The sequence below is a fragment of the Gymnoscopelus braueri genome (assembly GCF_963280865.1).
Source record: "Gymnoscopelus braueri genome assembly, chromosome: 13".
NCBI lineage: Eukaryota > Metazoa > Chordata > Actinopteri > Myctophiformes > Myctophidae > Gymnoscopelus > Gymnoscopelus braueri.
In genome coordinates, this window is record NC_137615.1 from 8,264,631 (window position 1) to 8,286,136 (window position 21,506).

At 40.8% G+C, this 21,506-nt stretch overlaps 3 protein-coding genes across 4 annotated transcripts in view; 2 read left to right on the forward strand and 1 right to left on the reverse strand.

Moving 5' to 3' along the window:
• LOC308098723 (cytoplasmic phosphatidylinositol transfer protein 1-like) overlaps positions 1-21,506 on the forward strand; it is a gene marked incomplete at its 5' end in the record, with an annotated part of 188,967 nt that overhangs the window by 125,743 nt on the left and 41,718 nt on the right. The window lies entirely within an intron of this gene.
• Positions 2,362-5,758, reverse strand: LOC308098737 (H-2 class II histocompatibility antigen, I-E alpha chain-like). The gene is made up of 4 exons (XM_080447168.1): positions 5,651-5,758; positions 5,097-5,339; positions 4,715-4,996; positions 2,362-2,808 (listed from the first exon to the last, which is right to left on the reverse strand). Exons 1-4 carry the CDS (start codon positions 5,703-5,705, stop codon positions 2,687-2,689), a joined length of 702 nt encoding a protein of 233 aa, XP_080303294.1. The 5' UTR covers positions 5,706-5,758; the 3' UTR covers positions 2,362-2,686.
• LOC308098725 (DLA class II histocompatibility antigen, DR-1 beta chain-like) lies at positions 6,518-10,462 on the forward strand. 2 transcript variants are annotated; one of them, XM_080447151.1, is made up of 5 exons: positions 6,518-6,642; positions 7,569-7,838; positions 7,931-8,224; positions 8,458-8,592; positions 8,890-10,462. In XM_080447151.1, the coding sequence occupies exons 1-5, from the start codon at positions 6,591-6,593 to the stop codon at positions 9,009-9,011; spliced, it is 873 nt and encodes a 290-aa protein (XP_080303277.1). In that variant the 5' UTR covers positions 6,518-6,590; the 3' UTR covers positions 9,012-10,462. The 2 variants fall into 2 exon arrangements, with proteins under 2 accessions (XP_080303277.1, XP_080303278.1); XM_080447152.1 differs by having other exon boundaries at positions 7,569-7,636.

Sequence of the window (21,506 nt, forward strand, 5' to 3'; positions counted from 1 at the left end):
ATATTCTTTTTTTTTCTGAGCTTGTACATGCTCTTAGCTGCTGTCCTGTACCTCTATAGAATAAAATAAAATTACAAGTGGTGGAAAAGAGAAGGAAATCAGCACCGCCAGTGTTCTTTGAGAAGGAATGATTTGTGAAGGTATGTATGGAAGAAAACAGAAACATAATAGAATAGGCCACATGTGGAGGTTGAATGCCATGAAAAACAACTGCTTTTGCCAAAGAAATGTCTTCTTCCATCTCTGAACAAGTTAAACTCAGGCCTGGCGGTGTGACTGCATAAATCAGACATCACCCACCTTACAATCTTAAATTAGCGGAATACTATATTCCATGTGAACAAGTGCAAACAGCTCCAAATAATAGTATAATTTCCTATAACATTGTCATAAGTCTGCATTTGTTCATATTCTCTCTCGTACCCTGGAGTGAAGCTTCGAAAAGGAGGAAGCTACAGGTTGTTGTGATGCTGCCAAACACAAATCTTTTGTTCATTGTTTATGCCAGGGTTACATGTTGAATTTCCTCATTCTCAGTCACACTGCAACAAACACATCAAACATTCTTCCTTATTTTCACGGGAGAGTGACAACAGTGTGACATCAATGCTGTGTTCTGCTATTAGAGTTTCCTGAAATGGAGATTTTATTCAGGCCTATAGTCCTAACAACAAACATAAACTTCAACACTATAGCAGAACATGTGGAAACTGGACAAATGTGTGTATGGGTGTGTGTGTGTGTGTGTGTGTGTGTGTGTGTGTGTGTGTGTGTGTGTGTGCAGGGACGCAGAGAGCATTAGGCAACCGAAGGAGCAGCGTGCGCGAAAATCGTTTTGTACTTTTTCGGGTGTTTTTGTTACATTAATTTGGTTAATTTGGTTAATTCTGTACTCCATGAAGTGCAGATTGTCGGAGGTTTCTCCTTTCTCTTTTTTCTTCATCCCAAAAGTGGAGGGGATATCCCTCCCCCCAATGGAACTGAGGATGTCCAAACCCCCCCGCCCCCCCCCCCCTCTCTGTGTGTGTGTGTGTGTGTGTGTGTGTGTGTGTGTGTGTGTGTGTGTGTGTGTGTGTGTGTGTGTGTGTGTGTGTGTGTGTGTGTGTGTGTGTGTGTGTGTGTGTGTGTGTGTGCGTGCGTGTGCGTGTAAACACACACACCACACACACACACGTTTTATATTGGAAGTCAATGGCGGTTGGATTGTGTGTATAAGAAGAAGTTATTTACATATTTATGTGTGATTGTGTGTGCACAGCTCCTGCTGACCTGTGCACAGTTCCCAATACCAGTTCCTCTAGGACGCTGGTCAGGGTGGGGGTCTGGCTTCTATGTTTAAAAAGCACTTCCACTCCCGTCTATTTACCATTAACCTCTACTCGGTTATGAAGTTGAACTCTCAAACTTGGTGCTTTTTTGCTGTAGTGTGCAAACCACTTACTAAATCATGCAAGAACATTATTACAAGAGCTTTCTGTCCTTGTTGTTGTGTAAATTAGATTGGATCTAAATTCTGGTAACTTGAATATTCATGTCAGCTGCCCTACTAGACCTTTAGTAGGCTACAGGCTTTTTTAAAGCGTGTTGATACTTGTCCAATTAAAGCATAATTTTCCCTATACGCACAAGCATGGCCACACACTTGATTTAGTTTTACCTTTACATGTTGAAATATGTGATCATCTGATCACAAGCCCATAGTTTTTGATGCCTAACACTCCAACCTCATCTGCCAGCTCATCCCTCGTACAGTAAAGCACATTTAACCCATTAAGACCGGGAAAGCATCTGTCATTTTACATTTTAACCACTTTATCCATTATTTCATACTTTGGCTATTCAAAAATAGCAGATATCCAAGCTCATAGTGCAGCACTGAGTGCTGCGCTATGAGCTTTTATAGGCCAAATCTTTCAATATAATATTTTTAAAGCGAACATTAGTAACTAAAATCTTTGCTTCTGGGGGTCCCTGGAACTAAATATTTTGAGATGGGGGTCCGTGGCCAAATATATATAATTTTGGGGCTCCTTGACATGAAAAAGTTTGAGATCTTTCAGATTTACAGAAAGTGCATCGAGTACAATTACTGTTTGACAACTTCCTGTAGTAAAGATTCAGATCAGGAATTAAAATACCTTTTGAATACATTCAAAAGTATTTGTAGCGGATGTGTAAGAAATGTATTATTTAACTTTTATAGGCTAAGTTTGCAATCTTTGCAAATAAAGCCATGAATTTGCAATGCAACATCTATAGATAATTTAAAAAATATATTATATTTTAAAAACCTCAATTAAATATTTTTTTTGTCATTAAGATTAAAAAGCCACCCTGCCCGCTCCCCCCTCTAGTGTGAACTGTAGCACAGACTCAGTGTTGTACGACGAAATAGAAGCAGAAAATATGTCAATTAATAGGGAAATATTCACTAAGCTGTGTGAATGCACCTTTTTACTATATTAAAAATATAACTGACGGTACAGTAGTTACTTATTCATCATTCTAAACAGGATAACGCCATGAGCATAATGAAATAGTATTAATTTCAGTTCAAATGTTTAGCTTTAACAAGGAGGAATGTTCCAGTAGTGAGCATAATGAAATAGTATTAATTTCTGTTCAAATCTTTAGCTTTAACAAGGAGGAATGTTCCAGTAGTGAGCATAATGAAATAGTATACATTTCAGTTCAAATCTTTAGCTTTAACAAGGAGGAATGTTCCAGTAGTGATGCCCAGCAGACCCAAAGTCAGACCAACTCCACAGAAGACAGCTGGAGTAGAGCTGCTCTCAGTGATGTCAGGCTCTGTGAACAACACATCAATGATACACACCTTTGGTATACAGACAGGTATACAGTGATCTCTATTTGGGCATAAAAAGGTACACAGAGACATACGGGTACAATGGGACAGGAGACATTGTTTTTGACTATTAGAAATATGTATATACTGTATATTTTGTTATAAATATCCATAAGTTGACAACACAAAGCTAATGTTCTGGAGACTTTATTTAATATTGTGTTTTAATATTGTTCTATAGAGACATTCCACCCGGCAATACCGCTCTACACGTTTGTTTACATTCTGATCTCGTCTATATAGGATGTGTCATTGTGTTTGCCCAACAATATTATTGTCTCCGCTAGGCCGAAAGGCATGGCGAGAGAGTATGTTTTGCCCCCTGTCCGTCCGTCCGTGTGTCCGTCCGTGTGTGTGTTTGTGTCATTCTGTCTGTGTACAACTAATATCCGGCACCGTTGGCTTGATTGCAGCGAAACTGTGCACACACACTCCCTGGATGTCACAGCAGAACCTCTGCCCCAAATGTTTCACATGGGCCACCAGGAGGCCGATTTGTGCAAAACATATTTTTTGTACTCCTACAGATTTTGTCCAAAAATCCCGCAAATCGGTACACAGTATCTCTATAGTCATTAAACAAAATGGGTCTTTCAGATTTTTCGTATCCCATCCTGATTGGCTAAAATGGCTTCCAAAGTTTGCAGGAGTGCTCCGTTTTGAACAAAATGCCTCAAATCATGAACACAGCATGCAATTTCCGTGACATTTTGCACGCATAATTCCACTATGCTGAGGAAGAAATGCCACTTGAAAATGTTCAAATCAGCCTCATGGTGGTGCTATAACAGGCCGATTTGTGTTTTTACCTATAACTGCACCGATATATGTAAAACTTTGTATGCGCACTCTCTAGAGGTCAAGGAAAAACCTTTGCCCTGCATTTTTCACATCTGCCTTTTATAGCGCCACCAGGAGGCCGACTTATGTAAAACACTTTTTTTTATATTACTCCTTCCGATTTTATCCAAATTTCACGCAAATCGGTATAGTCATGTGATCAAGACGGATGTGTTTGATTTTTCATATTCCATCCTGATTGGCTAAGACTGACATCTAAAGTTGCAGTAGTGGCTTGTTTTGAACAAAATGCAGCAAATCATGAACGCAGTGTCCGATTGCGGTCACACTTTGCACGCACATTCACACTATGTTGAGGAACAAATGCCATCCTTTTAACATTGGCCTGTTATAGCGCCACCAGCAGGTCTAATTTAGCAAAACAACAACATGAACAAAATGCCTCAAATCATGAATTCAGTCAGTGTCCGATTGCCGTGCAAGGCCTAAGAAGAAATGGCACCCTTTTCTCACATCGGCTTATTATAGCGACACCAGGAGACCAATAACCTACCTGACCTGGCGGAGACCTGTGCTCCGAGGAGCACTTTTTCTAGTTATTAATTATTTTTTTCTTTTCATTTGGAGTAGTCAATTATTTTCACCCCTTTTTCTCTCCAATTTGGTCATTATGCCATTTAATTCCTCCCCACACATTTCATTGTTGCCACTTCTGTTGTATCCTATGGCTCACCTGCCAGTGAGGAGCCCCCACCGGGAGGATATAAGTGCCTCCATCCGATCCTACTCCTCCCGTTCAACATTCCCCACCCCAACTCGCAGGAGTCGCTAGCACAGCAACAAAGATTTCCCGGCTTCCCTCCCGTGTTCACAGCCAATTGTGTTTGTAGACTCTGCAGTGGTGGTGGTCCGGTATTTCACCCTTATCCACCAGAGTGCCCATCGATATTATATTAAGATTTGATTTGTTTGGCAATCTGAAGAATTTGATAGTTTTGGGATAAATTATGACTGGTCAGTAAAACATTGAACTTGTAAGGTTCTCACCCCAAAACCTGGTCTGAGGCTCCTGCAGAGCTTCATGCTCCACAGTACAGGCATAGACGTCTCCCTCCAAGGGGGTGAAGGTCAGGGTGGAGATGTGGCGGTAGGTCTCATCAGGATTAGGTAAATACGAGATAACAGGATCTTCTACAGCGATTACTACATCGTTCTTGGTCCACTTCACTTTGATGGAAGGAGGGGAAAAGTGGTTGACAAAGCAGATGAGAGCGTTCTCCGTCCCTTTAGTCACTTCATCTTTGGTGTAGATCATAGTTTCAGGGGCTTCTGAGGGTTAAAGTCGAGGTTAAAGATGAGGCAGTGCATCTAAAGTGTTTCATCAATGGACCATAACAATGACCTGTTGGTTCAAAAACAATGTCCTTACCTTTGGCCTCGGGTTTGTCTTTTACAAATTGTACCCTTTGCATTACAGATGGACATTCAGCTTTGAATTGCTTTGCTCCCTCAAAGGTATAGGGAAATGAAACAGCTGATTGGATCCTGGTAGCCAACTCTATCTTTTCTTTCTTGAAGTCTATGTAGAAGACTTCATCACCATCCAGTATAGCAGAGAGCAGGACATCTCCAGACTCAAAGCACCCATAGCTATATTCAGTCACATGACTCGCTAAAAAAGAAGAAGAGTTTAATTAATTTTCGATTTAGCTCTTACAGTCATTGTATGTTATTTAGGACACACCCTTTTAACGCAGTATTATGGTAAAATAAACTGTCTCTGTGCTTACTGCTTGTCTCTTTACCAGTAACTTTGACTCATTATTGCTATTTTGTATCCATCTAGATCACTTTGCTCACATGGAAATTGTGATTATATAAAATATATTCTGCTAAACCTACTGTATGTCTAAGAGTGAGGACATTCTGAGGATCACTCAAAACTACATTAAAATCAGCGATAGTAAAAAATCCTGTGCTTACTTTGTGCATAGGTGCAAACAGCTCCGGAGAAAAGGAAAATAAGTTCAAAGTACATTCTATCGTCTTGTTGAAGTGCTGCAGTATCTACTGTGTAAATGCTGTCATACCTTGAGGTGAGGCTTTGAGAAGGAGGAAGTTACTTAATCTCGTTGGGACTCTAAAGGAAATCTTTCATGCAAATAAAGCTGCACTTTCCTCATTCCTACACTGCATGCATGGTGTGTGTGTGTGTGTGTGTGTGTGTGTGTGTGTGTGTGTGTGTGTGTGTGTGTGTGTGTGTGTGTGTGTGTGTGTGTGTGTGTGTGTGTGTGTGTGTGTGTGTGTGTGTGCTCGCTCACAACGCTCAACGCGTGAGCTTGTAGATCTGCTATTTTCGTCTAATGTTCCCCACAGAATAGGGATGAACGTGGTTAATGTAAAAATACAAAAATAAAGTTCCTATCACACAAAGATTTGGCAGTAACTCTGAAGACCCCCTAGGGGTCCCGGACCCCCTGGTGAAGACCCCTGCTATAAGTAGGCCTACATGGCCATCTGCAGGATGGCCATGTACAGTATTTGTCACATTTTAACATGCTTTAAAATATATCGTTAATTATGATTAATTAGCAATGTTGAGATTAGTCCTGATAAGAAAGACAACCCTCGTTATAATTAACACAATTAAAGATGCTCTGTACAAGTCCTTCCAAACACAAAAATGGTCCGCAGGTTCGAAAAACACAAAAATACACAAGAATTCTAGTGGTGCTTGACTTGACTTTAGACATCAATAGTATTTTATTGTTACATTATAGGCGGAGTCTCATTGTGAGACTGCTGCAACTGTAATTCATTTCCTTGTTTTTATTTCATCATCAGTGTTGAGCTCCTGTGCACAAGTTAACCTCTCAGGCTCTCCTGGGACAGAACCTTTGTTGTTGACGCTATTTATCAAAGCATGTATATCACAAATTTCCTTTTATTTGGTACTTTCTCACTTCTCTTTCTGGGTGAGTGATATGACTTTGTATGTATCAACTATCAATGAAATGAAAAAGAAATTATATTGGCAGCATTTCTTTGTAAGTTAAGACTTACAAATTATCAAAGAAATGGGAAAAGGAAAGATTTATTTAATGTTTGTTAAAACATTTTCAAACTTTGCGTGAACCTGCTGTAAAGTGTTAAACCAAATTAAATAAAACATAATTTGACTGGAACAACTGTTATTGAATGGAAAGCAATACCTATTTGCACATTATTTGAACATGTTGACATCAAACTGGACTTACTGAAATGTTATGAGTTTAAAATTAATCTGCTCAGGAGGCACTAACTGAAACTCTTTCACTGTTTTTATTGTAATATTATATTCTTCAAAAGGTGGATTATCATTCATTCATCCTATGCTAGTTATGGTTTTCAACTTCAGTTTTCTAAGCAAAATGTTGTAGTCTGGAAGAAAGGGGTTAAAGGAGTAGTTCACCCAACAAATTACTTATTTTCTATCAATTACACACCCCATGAAGCCTTGAATTAATGGAGATTCTTTTAGTTTTTCATCGATAAGCCAATAATTTGATGACCGGCAGAGTCGACTCAAAGAGTCTCCATTGAGTTGAATCTCCATGAATGCAATGCTTAATGTGTGTAATTGATAGAAAATACGTTGTTTTTTGGGTGAACTACTCCTTTAACATCTCTTGAGATAGAACTTTTTGAATATATTTATTGATATGAAAACATGTACAGTATCTCAAGTATTTCCTTTTTTATTACATTGTCTTTACTCGGTCTCGGTGAGTGACATGACTGTATGTATTAGCCTATACAATGAAATATTGAATGGAAGCATTTCTTTTTAAGTTAACATACGGTTTTGATGGTTTTGTTTTGTTGTAAGTGGAATGAATATGTTTGTGTCCTACTGTTACAGATGCTTCAAATGGATATTTCTTTAATACAGTCTGTTACTGTTTCTACAAAGACCAAGGACTTGAGGAAGTTGAGTATGACATAGTTCACCATTTTAACCAGGAACTAATAATGACCTGGAACAGCACCCAAGGCAACTGGACAGGATACACAGCCAAAGGCATAGAAGTAGCAAACATATTGAGCCGCAGTTATGTGGAAAAAATGATAAACGAAGCAGAGAAGCAAGAAATTTGCAAGTACAACATAGCATACACCAAAAGATTATTAGGTAAAGGGGGAAATAATAATCCTGTGTCAAAATGCCAAATTTGGCTTCCTAATGTGTTATATTTATATACCATAACTTGCTAATTGTTCCAGATATGCTGACAGCTAAACCCAACATGACAGTGAAATCAGTGAAGCCGTCCAGTGGCAGACATCCATCCATGCTTGTGTGCAGTGCATACAACTTTTACCCCAAACAAATCCTAGTCACATGGCTGAGAGACGGCCAGGAAATCACTACAGATATCAGTTCCTCTCAGGTGCTGTCTGATGGAGATTTCTATTATCAATTCCATTCCTTCCTGGAGTACACTCCAACATCAGGAGAGACAATCACCTGTATGGTGGAACACCCCAGCCTCACTGAGCCAATGTTTCAACACTGGGGTAAGTATGGCGTTGTATCATGTGTGTTTATTGAATTATGTATGATTCAATTCAATTATTTTATTGTCATTGCAGGGGCAACTAAATCAAAATGTTCAACTCATTTTACTGTTACTGCGTTAAATAATATCCACAATTATTATTTAAGAGTTGGTGAAACTGCAAAGTGTACCTAGAGGGGGGAGAAAACAGTATTAGAGGTTTCTAATGGATGTTTTGTGTGAACATTTCAGACTCCTCCCTTCCTGAGTCAGACAGGAATCAAATAGTAGTCGGATCAACTGGTTTGCTGCTTGGCCTGGTCTTTGTGTTCACTGGATTGATCTACTACAAGAAAAAGTCTGCAGCACACATCACTCTGAACCAAGGTAAGAGGACTGACCACAATGACACCTACAGATGAACTCCTTCATGAATTAATCGTGTTTCTTTATGTTTCGAAAATGAAGGAAATGGATACAAAATAGTTAGGATGAAATTTTTCCAATTCATATTTTACTTTTTAATGTTGTGTTGCTGCATATCTTGGGCAGGTCTCCCTTGAAAAAATGATTCTTCCTTTCAATGGGACTTTCCTGGTTAAATGTATTTTTTTTTTATCCTTTCACCAGTGTTATATACCGCACATTTGCACTAAAATAATAATGCTCTACTGATTTCAACAGATCAGGTGTTGGTTCCTGTTGAAGAACTCCTTCCAACTGGAAGGGTGGATGAACCTTCAGGTCCTGTTGAAGAACTCCTTCCACCTGGAGAGATGGATGAAGCTTCAGAACCAGAGCAGTAACCTGTGCATGTGAGGTGGTCTCATTGTAATACTCTGAACAATCATAATGTAGCCTACTGTTGTTATGTTGCCAGAGATGCATTTAGGTCATTATTAGAGCAAAGATGAGTTATGTTCTTATTCGTTTATCATGATCTTATTATCAAATAGTTGTAAAATTTAAATGTAAACAGCACAGAGGTAAATTAAGACATTAGGGCCCTATTTTTGCCGGTGCCTTACCCATTATCCCTAAAATTCTTTGCCATTTTTTAAATATTTTTTAAAACATTTTCAAATAGTTCAAATAGCCAATCTACAAGCTCACAACGATGTAGATAGTTGAACTATTTGAAAATGTTTTTAAAAATGGTAAACAATGGCATGTAAGTTTAGTGATAATTGGTAAGGCACCCACGAAAATAGGGCAGAAGTTATGAACCTGTAAGTGTACCTGTGATATGTTGAGTTTTGGAATAGATTATAATGGTAACAAGATAGGTGGGCACTAGGGACATCTGGGCACCTCGATGTAAAATGGGCTATTTTGTCCAAACATTTTCTTAAGTATAGTAAAGGTACATGATTAGAACATGCTAAACATTCAACAATTAAGGTCTTATATTTCTACAATTGCTACAAATTGCTACAAAACCTGTATATCCAGTCATTTTGGGGCATCAACAAGAAGTTGAAGGATAAAATTAAGTCTGATAATGATATACTGTGCATGTTCACATCATGTATACTTTACATTACTTAATCATTTTTCAAATATAATTATTTTGGGACACACTTTTTGTGAACATTTTGGACAAAATAGCCAATTTTACATTGAGGTGCCCAGATGTCTCTAGTGCCCACCTATCCTGTATCCGATTATATTACCAGTGACAACAGATCAGGTAGTTTGGGGTTTTGTCATGCTATGTCAATTTCTAAACTTCAGACCCCTTTAGAAAGTAAAACTGTTATAACATAGCACTTGTTGGAGTCTTGTTACACGGTGAACCTGTGGGTTTTATTAAACAAGGAATCAAACAAGTTAAATGAATGGACTATGGTACAGACATGCAGTCAGTGAAGTCAGGAAACAGGGAGAGAAACAAAAGATAGAGAACTAGAAAGTTGCACTCAGTGGAGTGCTAATCTACCCAGGACTGTGTAAATTGTGGGTTGTAGCCGTCAAGACCTGAGGAAACAACAGGTAGAAATTGCATTGGTGTCAATAGTGGCTAGAAGCCTTCTTGAAAAACTGTTTTCACAATTTTTGGGATGATTTTTTTGTTATGTTCTTATATTTTACTTCATTCATAGAGATTAGTGTTTGTCTTGTTTTATTTAGTCTATGGTATAAAATACATGATGATCTAAATACTTTGTTTTGTACTGTTATAATCAGTCTGTAATGTATCCAGAGTGGTGATTTGATCTATGACAAATATATTAATGTTTTTATTATTAAATTAAGAGACCATAAAACACAATACTGACTGATACTGTAATCTGTACTTTTATATTTTTGTCTTCTCTAAGTGTGCTGCACCATTTTTATAAATCTCCTATACCAAATAGTAATACCTTCTAGTTTGAAAGTGTTACGTAAATGGATGAAATGGGGGCATCTGAGCCCCCGAAGATAGACATCAGTTACAGTGGCCATGATTTTAAATTCCCTCTCTTAACACCGGAAAATACTATTTCAGAGAGTTTGGGGTCCGAAATAATAAGACAAGTTCAAGCTTATTTCTTTGTAACTGATCTGGCAAAGAATGTGTTGAAGTTGTTTTGTGTGATTCATCAGGGTGCTACATTATGTTACCCGCAAGCAAGCAAGCTGGCTAACCCTCCAATGTAGACCCATAGCTGAGCTATCAATAAAGATTGGGCCTAATAAATATTTAACTGTTTTTAGATAGTTACATGACAGTGAAAAGTGTTGTAACATTTATCACGAATTATAACTTTTGGATCAGTGTGCAAATTAGATTTGCTAGGTTTACAAATATTCAGTGTAATATGGATCATGTGTATGGTGTGTTTTGGTGAAATGTGTATTTATTTCTGAGCTAGTATGCTGTTGTGCTAGGCACCAATAAATAAGTCACAGCCAGTGTTCTTTGAGAAGGAATGATTAGTGAAGTCATGAGGAAGAAAACAGAAACATAATAGAATGCAGGTGGAGATGGGTGCCAAGAAAAACAACTGCATTTGCCATTTCTGAATAAGTTTGACTTTGGCTGCTTAATTCAGACATCGCCCACCTTACAATTGTAAATTAACTGAATACTCAATTCCATGTGCACAAGTGCAAATAGCTCCAGATGATAGCATAATTTCCTAATATTGTCATCATTCTGTATTTGTTAATATTCGCTGCAGTATCGACCTCTCTTGTACACTGGAGTGAAGCTTTGAAAAGGAGGAAGCTACAGGTGGTTGTGATGCTGCAAAACAGGAATGTTTTGTTCATTGTTGATGGCTGTGGTTTTCCCCCATTCTCATTCAGTCACACCACAACATCAAACATTCTTCCTTGTTGTCATGGGAAAGTATTGATGTCACACTCAACAACAGTGCTGTGTTCTTCTATTGGAGTTTTCCTCAAATGGAGATATTATTCAGGCCTACAGTTAGATCCTGACAACAAACATAAACTTTAACACTATAGCAGAACATGTGGCAACGGGACAAGCTATGCAACTTATTGTACACATAAGTATAGCAAAGCACGCCTGCGCACACACACACACACACACACACACACACACACACACACACACACACACGCGCGCGCGCGCGCACGCGTGTCCAATTCAAAATCGAAAAATGTCATTATACAAAAATCGTGAAAATCGATTGCAGCTCTAGTCACTGTTGAGGTCTGTCAGGGCTTCATGCGCCACTCCAGGCGTTTCTTCCAACACTGCTTGGACAGGGAGAACATTGCCTATGATGTGGATGAGGCCCTCTGGCCAGACATGAACCAGAGGCATGATGCCTAAATCATGTAGAGAAATAAAACATTTTTGGCTGCATATTTGTTTTGTTTTATGTTTGACTATGAAAAAAGTAGGCCTACACTGAGTCATTTTACAAAAGGAGAAATGGCTCATTCTCCAGAGTCATTGTCATTCATATGGTGTGTTCCATTTATATGATTGTGTTTTCAATTTTGCCCTGCAGTGTGCTGTAAATGTTTGGTAGTGTGCAGCACATGCTTATTGTGTGTACTGTAATGAATGGTATGTGTGTGTCATTTGAAAATATGGTGTGTACCAAATGAAAACACGAGTTCCATTTTGTGAACAGTTAAAAGATTTGATGGCAAAGAGTCATCTTGCAAAGGTAGTGTAGGGTTTAGCATTTTGTGTGTGAGGTTTTCAGTTTTGTGTGTGCAGTTTTGAGAAAGCCGTTATTGTTTTGAGAAACGTGTGTTAACAATTGTGAAAAACTGTAACACAAGAATAACAAGTGGTGCCTTAGAACAGTGGTTTTCAACCTTTTTCATGCCATGGGACCCCTAAATTGATATACATTTGGCCACGGACCACCATCTGAAAATGTTTTGTGCCAGGGACCCCAGAAGCAAAGATTTGAGTTAAAAATAGCAGATCTACAAACTCATAGCGCGGCACTCGGTGCCGCGCTATGAGCTTGTAGATCTGCTATTTTTGAATAGCCAAAGGTAAGTGGTTAAAATGATTCTGAGGCTATGTTAACTAATTTAGCTGGGGACCCCCTGGTAGCCCCCCAAGGACCACTGGTGGTCCCCGATCCACTGGTTGAAAACCACTGCCTTAGAAGGTAGAAATTTTACAACAGAGCTATACATTGCATCACGTGTGCACATTCTGAACAGATTCCTGCCATTAAAGTGCGGTTCTGTAATCTCGTATTAATGCACTAGTGTCAACTATGTTTTTACCAGCAGTCAAACAAAGGCTGCAATTTCACATGACTTGTGTCTGTCGGGTTTTCACCGCCTACGCCACACTCACTTTGCAAGTCCATTGAAGTGCGAGAGGGGGGAGGGGGGGAGAAAGAGAGAGAGAGAGAGAGAGAGAGAGAGAGAGAGAAGAGAGGAAGTGAGACAGGGAAAGAGAGAGAGACTACAGCAGCAGAAAAGGATGGAGGAGAGAGGTGATGAATGGGTGTTAAGTGGTGAGAATAGAGTGTGGGAGGATGTGAGGAGAGATGGAGTGAGATCAAACTGTCCGTGTCATCAACCCCTTATGTAATGACCCCCCCCCCCCCCTCTCTCTCTCTCTCTCTCTCTCTCTCTCTCTCTCTCTCTCTCTCTCTCTCTCTCTCTCTCTCTCTCTCTCTCTCTCTCTCTCTTTATTGACGGACAAGTCAACTTGAAAAGATCAGAAGTCATTAATGCCCCTAGTAGTAGATGTAAGCGAAAATGTTTCTTGTTTTCCTTGGCTTCCCAGACCACCCCGGGAGGATTTATTGAACTCAATGCCTCGACAGAAAGGCAATCCTTTCTCAGATGTGTTCATGTCACAGTGGTGGACAAACAAACATTCTACCAACAAAACAAAATCTACTTGGGAGGTGCCTGTCTCTCTCTCTCTCTCTCTCTCTCTCTCTCTCTCTCTCTCTCTCTCTCTCTCTCTCTCTCTCTCTCTCTCTCTCTCTCTCATATCTGTTTAATGTGCCCTATTTTTTTCTCTCTAACTGTCTTACTGTAACTTTAATGTATGGCCGCACAGACGCGCGCACGCACGCGCGCACGCACACACACACACACACACACACACACACACACACACACACACACACACACACACACACACACAGACACACACACACACACACTCTGTGCTGCAGTGCATAGTGCAGTCAGTGTGCATACAGTACGGATGCAGGGAGTACAGATCATGCATGCTGGAGTGAACCGCACTCGTGGATCTGTGTGTGTGTGTGTGTGTGTGTGTGTGTGTGTGTGTGTGTGTGTGTGTGTGTGCGTGCGTGCGTGCGTGCGTGCGTGCGTGCGTGCGTGCGTGCGTGCGTGCGTGCGTGCGTGCGTGCGTGCGTGCGTGCGTGCGTGCGTGCGTGCGTGCGTGCGTGCGTGCGTGCGTGCGTGCGTGCGTGAGTGAGTGAGTGAGTGAGTGAGTGAGTGAGTGAGTGAGTGCGTGCGTGCGTGCGTGTGTTATGCAATCTGTGGTCAGGTGACCTCAGGCGCTGCAGACATACATGATGGGGAGACAGGTCGAGAGACAGGTCGAGAGAGAGAGAGAGAGAGACAGAGAGAGAGAGAGAGAGAGAGAGAGAGAGTGAGACTTTCTTCCCTGACCCACACAGGCTGTGGTTCTCAAACATTTTCTTGTCAAGGACCCCCAAATTGATACAGTATGTATTTGACCGGGGACTGGAAGTATTAGTGATTAGTGTTGATCTTTTGAAAATAGCCGATCTACAAGCACACACCTTGTAGATCGACTATTTTCAAATAGCCGATGTATAGGGTTAAAGTGGTCAAGCTGATTTTAATGCTATATTAACCCATTTTGCATGCAGGACCCCCTGGAACCCCCTCTAGGACCCCTGGAGGTCCTCGGACCCCACTTTGAGAACCATTCTCTATGTCTTTGACATAGTTCAGTATCTCAAGTTCTCTCTCTCCTTTCAAGGTTCCACCACTCATTTCACCAGCCTTGCATCAGGCGTCATTGGAAAGTGTTTCCTGTGCATGATGTCCCTGATTAGCCTCGGTCAGTCCGTTCTCATATTCGGCACGAAACATTTCTTTAGAATCTGGCAGTCCTTTTTAATCCATTAAGACAGGAGAACGGTCTGTCATTTTAAGATTTCTTTGGCTATTCAAAAATAGCACATATATAATAAGCTCATCGAGCACCGAGCTTGTAGATCTGTAATTTTTTTCACCATTTTTTTGCAAATCTTTAAATATATATATATATATATAGATGTTTTAAAGCGAACATTTTTAACTCCGATCTGTGCTTCTGCGGGGGTCCCTGGAACAACATATTTTGAGATGGGGGTCCGCTGCCAAAGACATATCATTTTGTGGGTCCTTGATATGGAAAAGTTGGAGCACCACTGATATAGCAACATAATTAGGATAGTTAGGATTTAGATTTTTTTTAAAGATGTATAATGGCCGCGGACCCCCATCTCAAAATGTTTTGTTCCAGGGACCCTCCAGAAGCAAAGATTTGAGTTACAAATGTTCGTTCTAAAAAATATATATTCAAAGATTTGCACACATTTTTAAGATTTTTCAAAAATAGCAGATCTACAAGCTCATAGCGCGGCACTCGGTGCCGCGCTATGAGCTTGTAGATCTGCTATTTTTGAATAGCCAAAGATGACACAGATGCGTTCCCGGATCGACGGGGTTAATTGCTTGTCAACAGGCTGAATATGCCGCAGACCAGCAGAGGTCTTTCAATTTGAATCCGGGACAAAAGCCAGCACATTCTTAACTGATTGCTTTCGAGGGATGATTTAAACCTGCTGCAGCGCTGATGGATGTGTGTGCAAAAAACCTCTTAGGTAACTGTGGCAGGTGCACACACAGTCGTGTAGTGAGAGGGAGCTACTGGAGTGGCAGTGGTTGGGGGACGGACCAGGTCCTACTGCAGGGGTCCTCAACGTTTCTCAGGCCAAGGAGGACCCCTTAGCTTAGAGAGAGATGAAGCAGGGACCCCCCCCCCCACTAAGATGTTGTATAAAATTTAGACCCTCCAGAAAAACGCGGGCAAAAAATCCTTGATTATGCGGGCTAAAATTCTTGATTTTACGATGAAATATGCGGGTTTTTTTTTTTTTTTGCAATTTTGTGCGGTGAAATTGCGGGAAGTTGCGAAATATGCGGAAAGTTGCGAAATATGCGGAAAGTTGCGAAATATGCGGAAAGTTGCGAAATATGCGATATGCGAAAAGTTGCGAAATATGGGAAAAGTTGTGAAATATGCGGAAATATGCGTTGCGAAGCACATACTATGCGATGCGATGCGGCCTTTTTGAAAAAACGTTACCCCCGCATAATTATGCGCCATTTTGCCGATTATGCGGTAAATTCTGCAATCGCATTTTTCTGGAGGGTCTATGAAGTGGCAGTGGGCAGTGCATATGGTTGGGGGACGGACCAGGTCCTATACTGCAGGGGTCCTCAACGTTTCTCAGGCCAAGGAGGACCCCTTAGCTTAGACAGAGATGAAGCAGGGACCCCCCCACTAAGATGTTGTATAAAAATTGTGTTGGAGATTCAACTTTTTCATGGATCTCATAGACGGCTTCATAGACTTGTTTGACGGCACTGTCATCAGTGTCGTGTAAAATAATGTTTTTGTTTTGTTTGTTGACATTAACATGTTGGATTCACGTTCATGTGTTTCAGACGTTTAACCACTTAAACCCTCAATACTTGACCGTTGGCTCCGTACTTGGTCTGCCCTTTTTCCCTCTACTGTACATTAAACGTCATTGCCTAAAATAGCCGATCTACAAGCTCACAACGCCTCGCAGTCGCAGCGTGAGGCGTTGTGAGCTTGTAGATCTGCAAATGTTCCCCTCAGACTATAGGGATGCTATAGGTTCAAGGTTAAAGGTTCATGGTTAACTCTGAGGACCCCCTAGGTGTCCCAGGCGGACCCCCTGTTGAAGACCCTTGTCCTACTGTATGTGTGAACATTGAGAGGTATTTTGCAGGAGAGGGATAGTGGGCCAGAGCTGTCTTTCCCATTAACTATTCATGTACTCTTCAGAGCAAACATCTTTTTAAAAGGAAAATTCTGAATAAGACTCAACTTTGTCACATCACAGGTTTGCTTACAGGTGTAAAGAAGTGGGTGAAATTCGTTTTTTTGTGCGAGCTCCATCGTTTTTTGTTGTTTTCAGGGAGAGAAAAAGAAAAGAAGAGGGGGAGGGACAGGGAGAGCAAGGAGAAAAAAAGAAATCAAACAGCAAAGAGAAATGTCGAGTATAGGAAAAAAAGATATCTACATATTTACTGGTACGGTATGTAGGCCTACATGAGGTTGATTGATTGATTGATTGAAACCTTTTATTTCAGGTAAATCCATTGAGACCAGGGTCTCTTTTTCAATGGCGCCCTGTGTACAAAAAGAACATTTACAACAATGGTTTTACAGCTATGACATAGAGACAACAAGGTACACATAAATAAAAGGTACAAACGCCTAAAAGGTTAGGCATAACAATTTACAATGCAGGCATTTAGCAGAGGAACTCTTTATCCAGAGTGACTTACAGTAAGCAGACACGTACATCAAATGTAGAGAGACAGTGTAGTGCCTCAGTCATCTTGGATCATAGGTAAACCAAGAACCTAGCATCAGTGTAAACAATATAAAAATATATATAGTAACTATAGGATGCCAGGTAAACAAATGAACCTATAGCATCTGTCCATAACATGTCATCTAAATTACATTGTAACCTTTGCATAAGACTACATGGTCGAAGTGCTACGGGCTAGTAAGGTGGAGTCTGAAGAGGTGAGTCGTCATATTATGGTGGAAAATTGGATCTGCAGTTCTAACTGCAATGGGGAGTTTGTTCCACAGTTTGGGACAAACTCTCCATAAAGTGCATACGGTTAGACACAAAGGTGGTAGCTTTGGTATGGGTCCACATAGCAGCAGGTACAGTACAGTATATACATGAGATTAGACATTAAAGGGGTAGTTCGCCCCCAAAATCTATCGATTAGTCACCCTATGGAGACTTGAATTCATTGATATTTGTTTGTTTTTGTCACATTCCTAAGCCAATAATTTGATGACCGGCAGCGGCTCCGGTAGGAGACACAAAGAGTCTCCTTTGTGTCTCCTACCGGAACCGCTGCCTACCTTGTCCGCTGGTCATCAAATTATTGGCTTAGGAATGCGACAAAAGCAAAAGAATATCCATGAATTCATCAAGTCTCCATGGGTCTCATTTTGGGGGTGAACTGTGCCTTTAAGTTGCGAAAGAGTATCAGAGCATTTTACATGAGATAAAGTGCAAACAGCAGATTGTCAGGTTCGACCATCATTAATGACTTTATTTGTAATATCCTTTACAATGCACCATGGTGTAATGTTTCATCTTAAGGTGCTTTTACAACTGCGCTGCATGCCCAAACACATTCTCCCACGGGGACAATACAAATTGTATACATTAAGTGGAGAGCCTAGGAGACCGTGACATGAATGAGTTGTATTGTATACAGTAAGTGGAGAGCATAGGAGACCGTGACATGAATGAGTTGTATTGTATACAGTAAGTGGAGAGCATAGGAGACCGTGACATGAATGAGTTGTATCGTATACAGTAAGTGGAGAGCATAGGCCTGGCTATAGGACAGTGGTTCTCAACCTTTTCAGGACGTGAACCCCCAAAATAATCACATTTGAACTGGGGTTACCCCACCCTGATAAGCACTTTGGAATGTAGGAATGTAGGAGTTGAGGCATTACATTTTCGTTACCACAGATAAATATTGTGAAAATATCACTGTCACCTGGGGACCCCATTAAAATCAAAATCATGTGGGGACCCCCCTGGGGGTTGAGAACCACTGCTATAGGAGACCATGACATGAGTGAGTTGTATTGTATACAGTAAGTGGAGAGCCTATAGGAGACCATGACATGAGTGAGTGCATCACAATTATTCTAGACATGTCCTCTTCACCTTGTCTTTCTGATGAGTCGGCACAGCAGGCAGTTCTGCTGAAACAGCACTTTAACACACACATCTGTGTGTGTGCGTGCGTGCGTGCGTGCGTGCGTGCGTGCGTGCGTGCGTGCGTGCGTGCGTGCGTGCGTGCGTGCGTGCGTGCGTGCGTGCGTGCGTGCTTGTCTGTGTTTTGACTAACATGACAGGAAGAGGAGGTTTTGTGTGTGTGTGTGTGTGTGTGTGTGTGTGTGTGTGTGTGTGTGTGTGTGTGTGTGTGTGTGTGTGTGTGTGTGTGTGTGTGTGTGTGTGTGTGTGTGTGTGTGTGTTTAAGCAGTGACTAACATGACAGGAAGAGCAGGGTTTACAGTGAGGGGACTTTGGAGGCGGGCTGTAGGCTGCCCATCCAATTAGAAGTTAGAATGATACCGTATTATCTGTGCTGTTTTTCCATTGGCTGAACTTTTTTATGTTTTCTACATTAGATTGTGTTGGACAAGATGCATGTTTGTGGTGAGAATGCATGCAGTGACTAGTCAGTCACAGCAGCCTAGTCTCACATTCATAACCAGAATGTGAGTTGAGTGCTTGTATGTCAGTGTTTTACTATTATCTTTAAGGCAGAGTGTTTGTATGTCAGTGTTTTAACTGTTATCTTTAATATAAGGCAGAGTGTTTGTATGTCAGTGTATTAACTGTTATCTTTAAGGCAGAGTGTTTGTATGTCAGTGTTTTAACTGTTATCTTTAAGGTAGAGGAAACAGACCATGAAGTCACTATGTGTTTGATCAGCTGTTCATAGGCCTACACATACAGAGTTGTGTGGTTTGTGTCAACAGGATGGGTGGTTGGTTATTTTTATCACACTTTTGACTGACTGACGTAGGCTAGGACTCTGGGTGAGCAGATGAAGTCTGGGGGTATATGCCACAGTATTCTGACTATAGTCGATAGTTTTGTCAAAAACGGAACTCTTCCCAAAGCATAATATGCCTAAATGTTCATAAAACAGAAATACCCAGGTCGTGTGTAACTGTGAAACTATGAGTATTCCTGTATAGGCAAACGCTACATGCACCATATTCTATTAATAGACTCAGCTCTTCGTAGGCCTACACACACTCACCCATGGTCCATGGAGAGGACGTTTTACCCACAGGTCCATTGAAGAATTAAAAACAAAAACGTACACCTTCTCTCGTATGATGGGAGTTTTATTTAAAACCCAAGCTAATACAGGGTCTAAGCAATAGAATGAAATATGATTCATATATGAATCAGAATTACAGCACGTAAATCTAACATCCACCAAAAACATAAATGATAACTTGATGGATAGATAATAATTATGATAATAATTATCCTTGTATATGCATGCATTCTATAGAAAGAAGCAGTCAGCTTTCAAATTCAAAAATCTTTATTAGAATACAATTGAAGTCATGCAAGGACTAGAAAAAGATAGTTTATAATGATTTATAATCATGCTTTTTTACCCATACATACAGATGTGAAATTTTAATTATTTAAAATATAAGGAAAATTAAAACTGCCTGTACATGTTTACACACACACACACACACACACACACACACACACACACACACACACACACACACACACACACACACACACACACTGTGTGTGAGAGAGAGTATGTCTGATCTACCCGTGATACAGTGGACTGTGTGACACGCAGTAATGACTTCTGATTGGCTACACGGCTACCTCCATGATGACATCATCATCGTCTGTTCTATTCCTCGCATCGGCTGCAGCTGAGAGAGAGAGAGAGTGAGAGAGAGAGAGAGAGAGAGAGAGAGAGAGAGAGAGAGCGTAAGAGAGAGAGAGAGAGAGAGAGAGAGAGCGTAAGAGAGAGAGAGAGACAGACAGACAGACAGACAGACAGAGTTGGGGGGGTCATATCAGTGACTAGACTAGAACGGTGGTTCTCAAACTGGGGGTCCCCAAAATATTTGTGCTTTTCTGTTTTCTCACTCGACAGTAAACAAACCAACATATACAGTATGTATACAGGGTATCTGCAAATGTCTAAAGTGACAATTTAAGGGCTTGAGACCTTTTTAACACCTCTAAAATAAATTATAAATATAATATTAATGATATAATAATTACTGCTAACCCTTTGAATTGCGAACAACTCCTGTTGGATTGCTGCTCTGTTCTGAATCTATTTCAAGTTGATGGACTTGAAATAGTCCATCAACCCCATCTGATTGCGAAAACATTTGAGGAGAAAAATACAGTAGGCAATGTGGTCTGTCTGTCTGTCTGTCTGTCTGTCTGTGTCTGTCTGTGTCTGTCTGTCTGTGTCTGTCTCTCTCTCTCTCTCTCTCTCTCTCTCTCTCTCTCTCTCTCTATCCTCTCTCTCTCTCTCTCTCTCTCTCTCTCTCTCTCTCTCTCTCTCTCTCTCTCTGTAAAGGTCACAAAAAGCCATTGCAGCTGGACTTTAAAGGTGTGTGTTTATACAATGGGGTTATCTCACCTGCAGCTCTAGCTCTCACTATGGAGATGGAGATGTAGGTCGAGACCACAAAGGGAGTGAGCACCAGTAGCTTAATGATCAGACTGGTCAGAGACATGAGGGGGGGTGCATCACAGGTTGGACAGGAGGTGGAAGATGATGGCAGAGGAGGTGGAAGATGTTGGAGAGGAGGTGGAAGATGTTGGAGAGGAGGTCGACGATGATGGAGAAGAGGTGGAAGTTGTTGGAGAGGAGGTGGAAGATGATGGAGAGGAGGTGGAAGATGATGGAGAAGAGGTGGAAGATGTTGGTGAGGCGGTGGGAGATGTTGCAGACGAGGTGGGAGATGTTGGAGAGGAGGTGGGAGATGA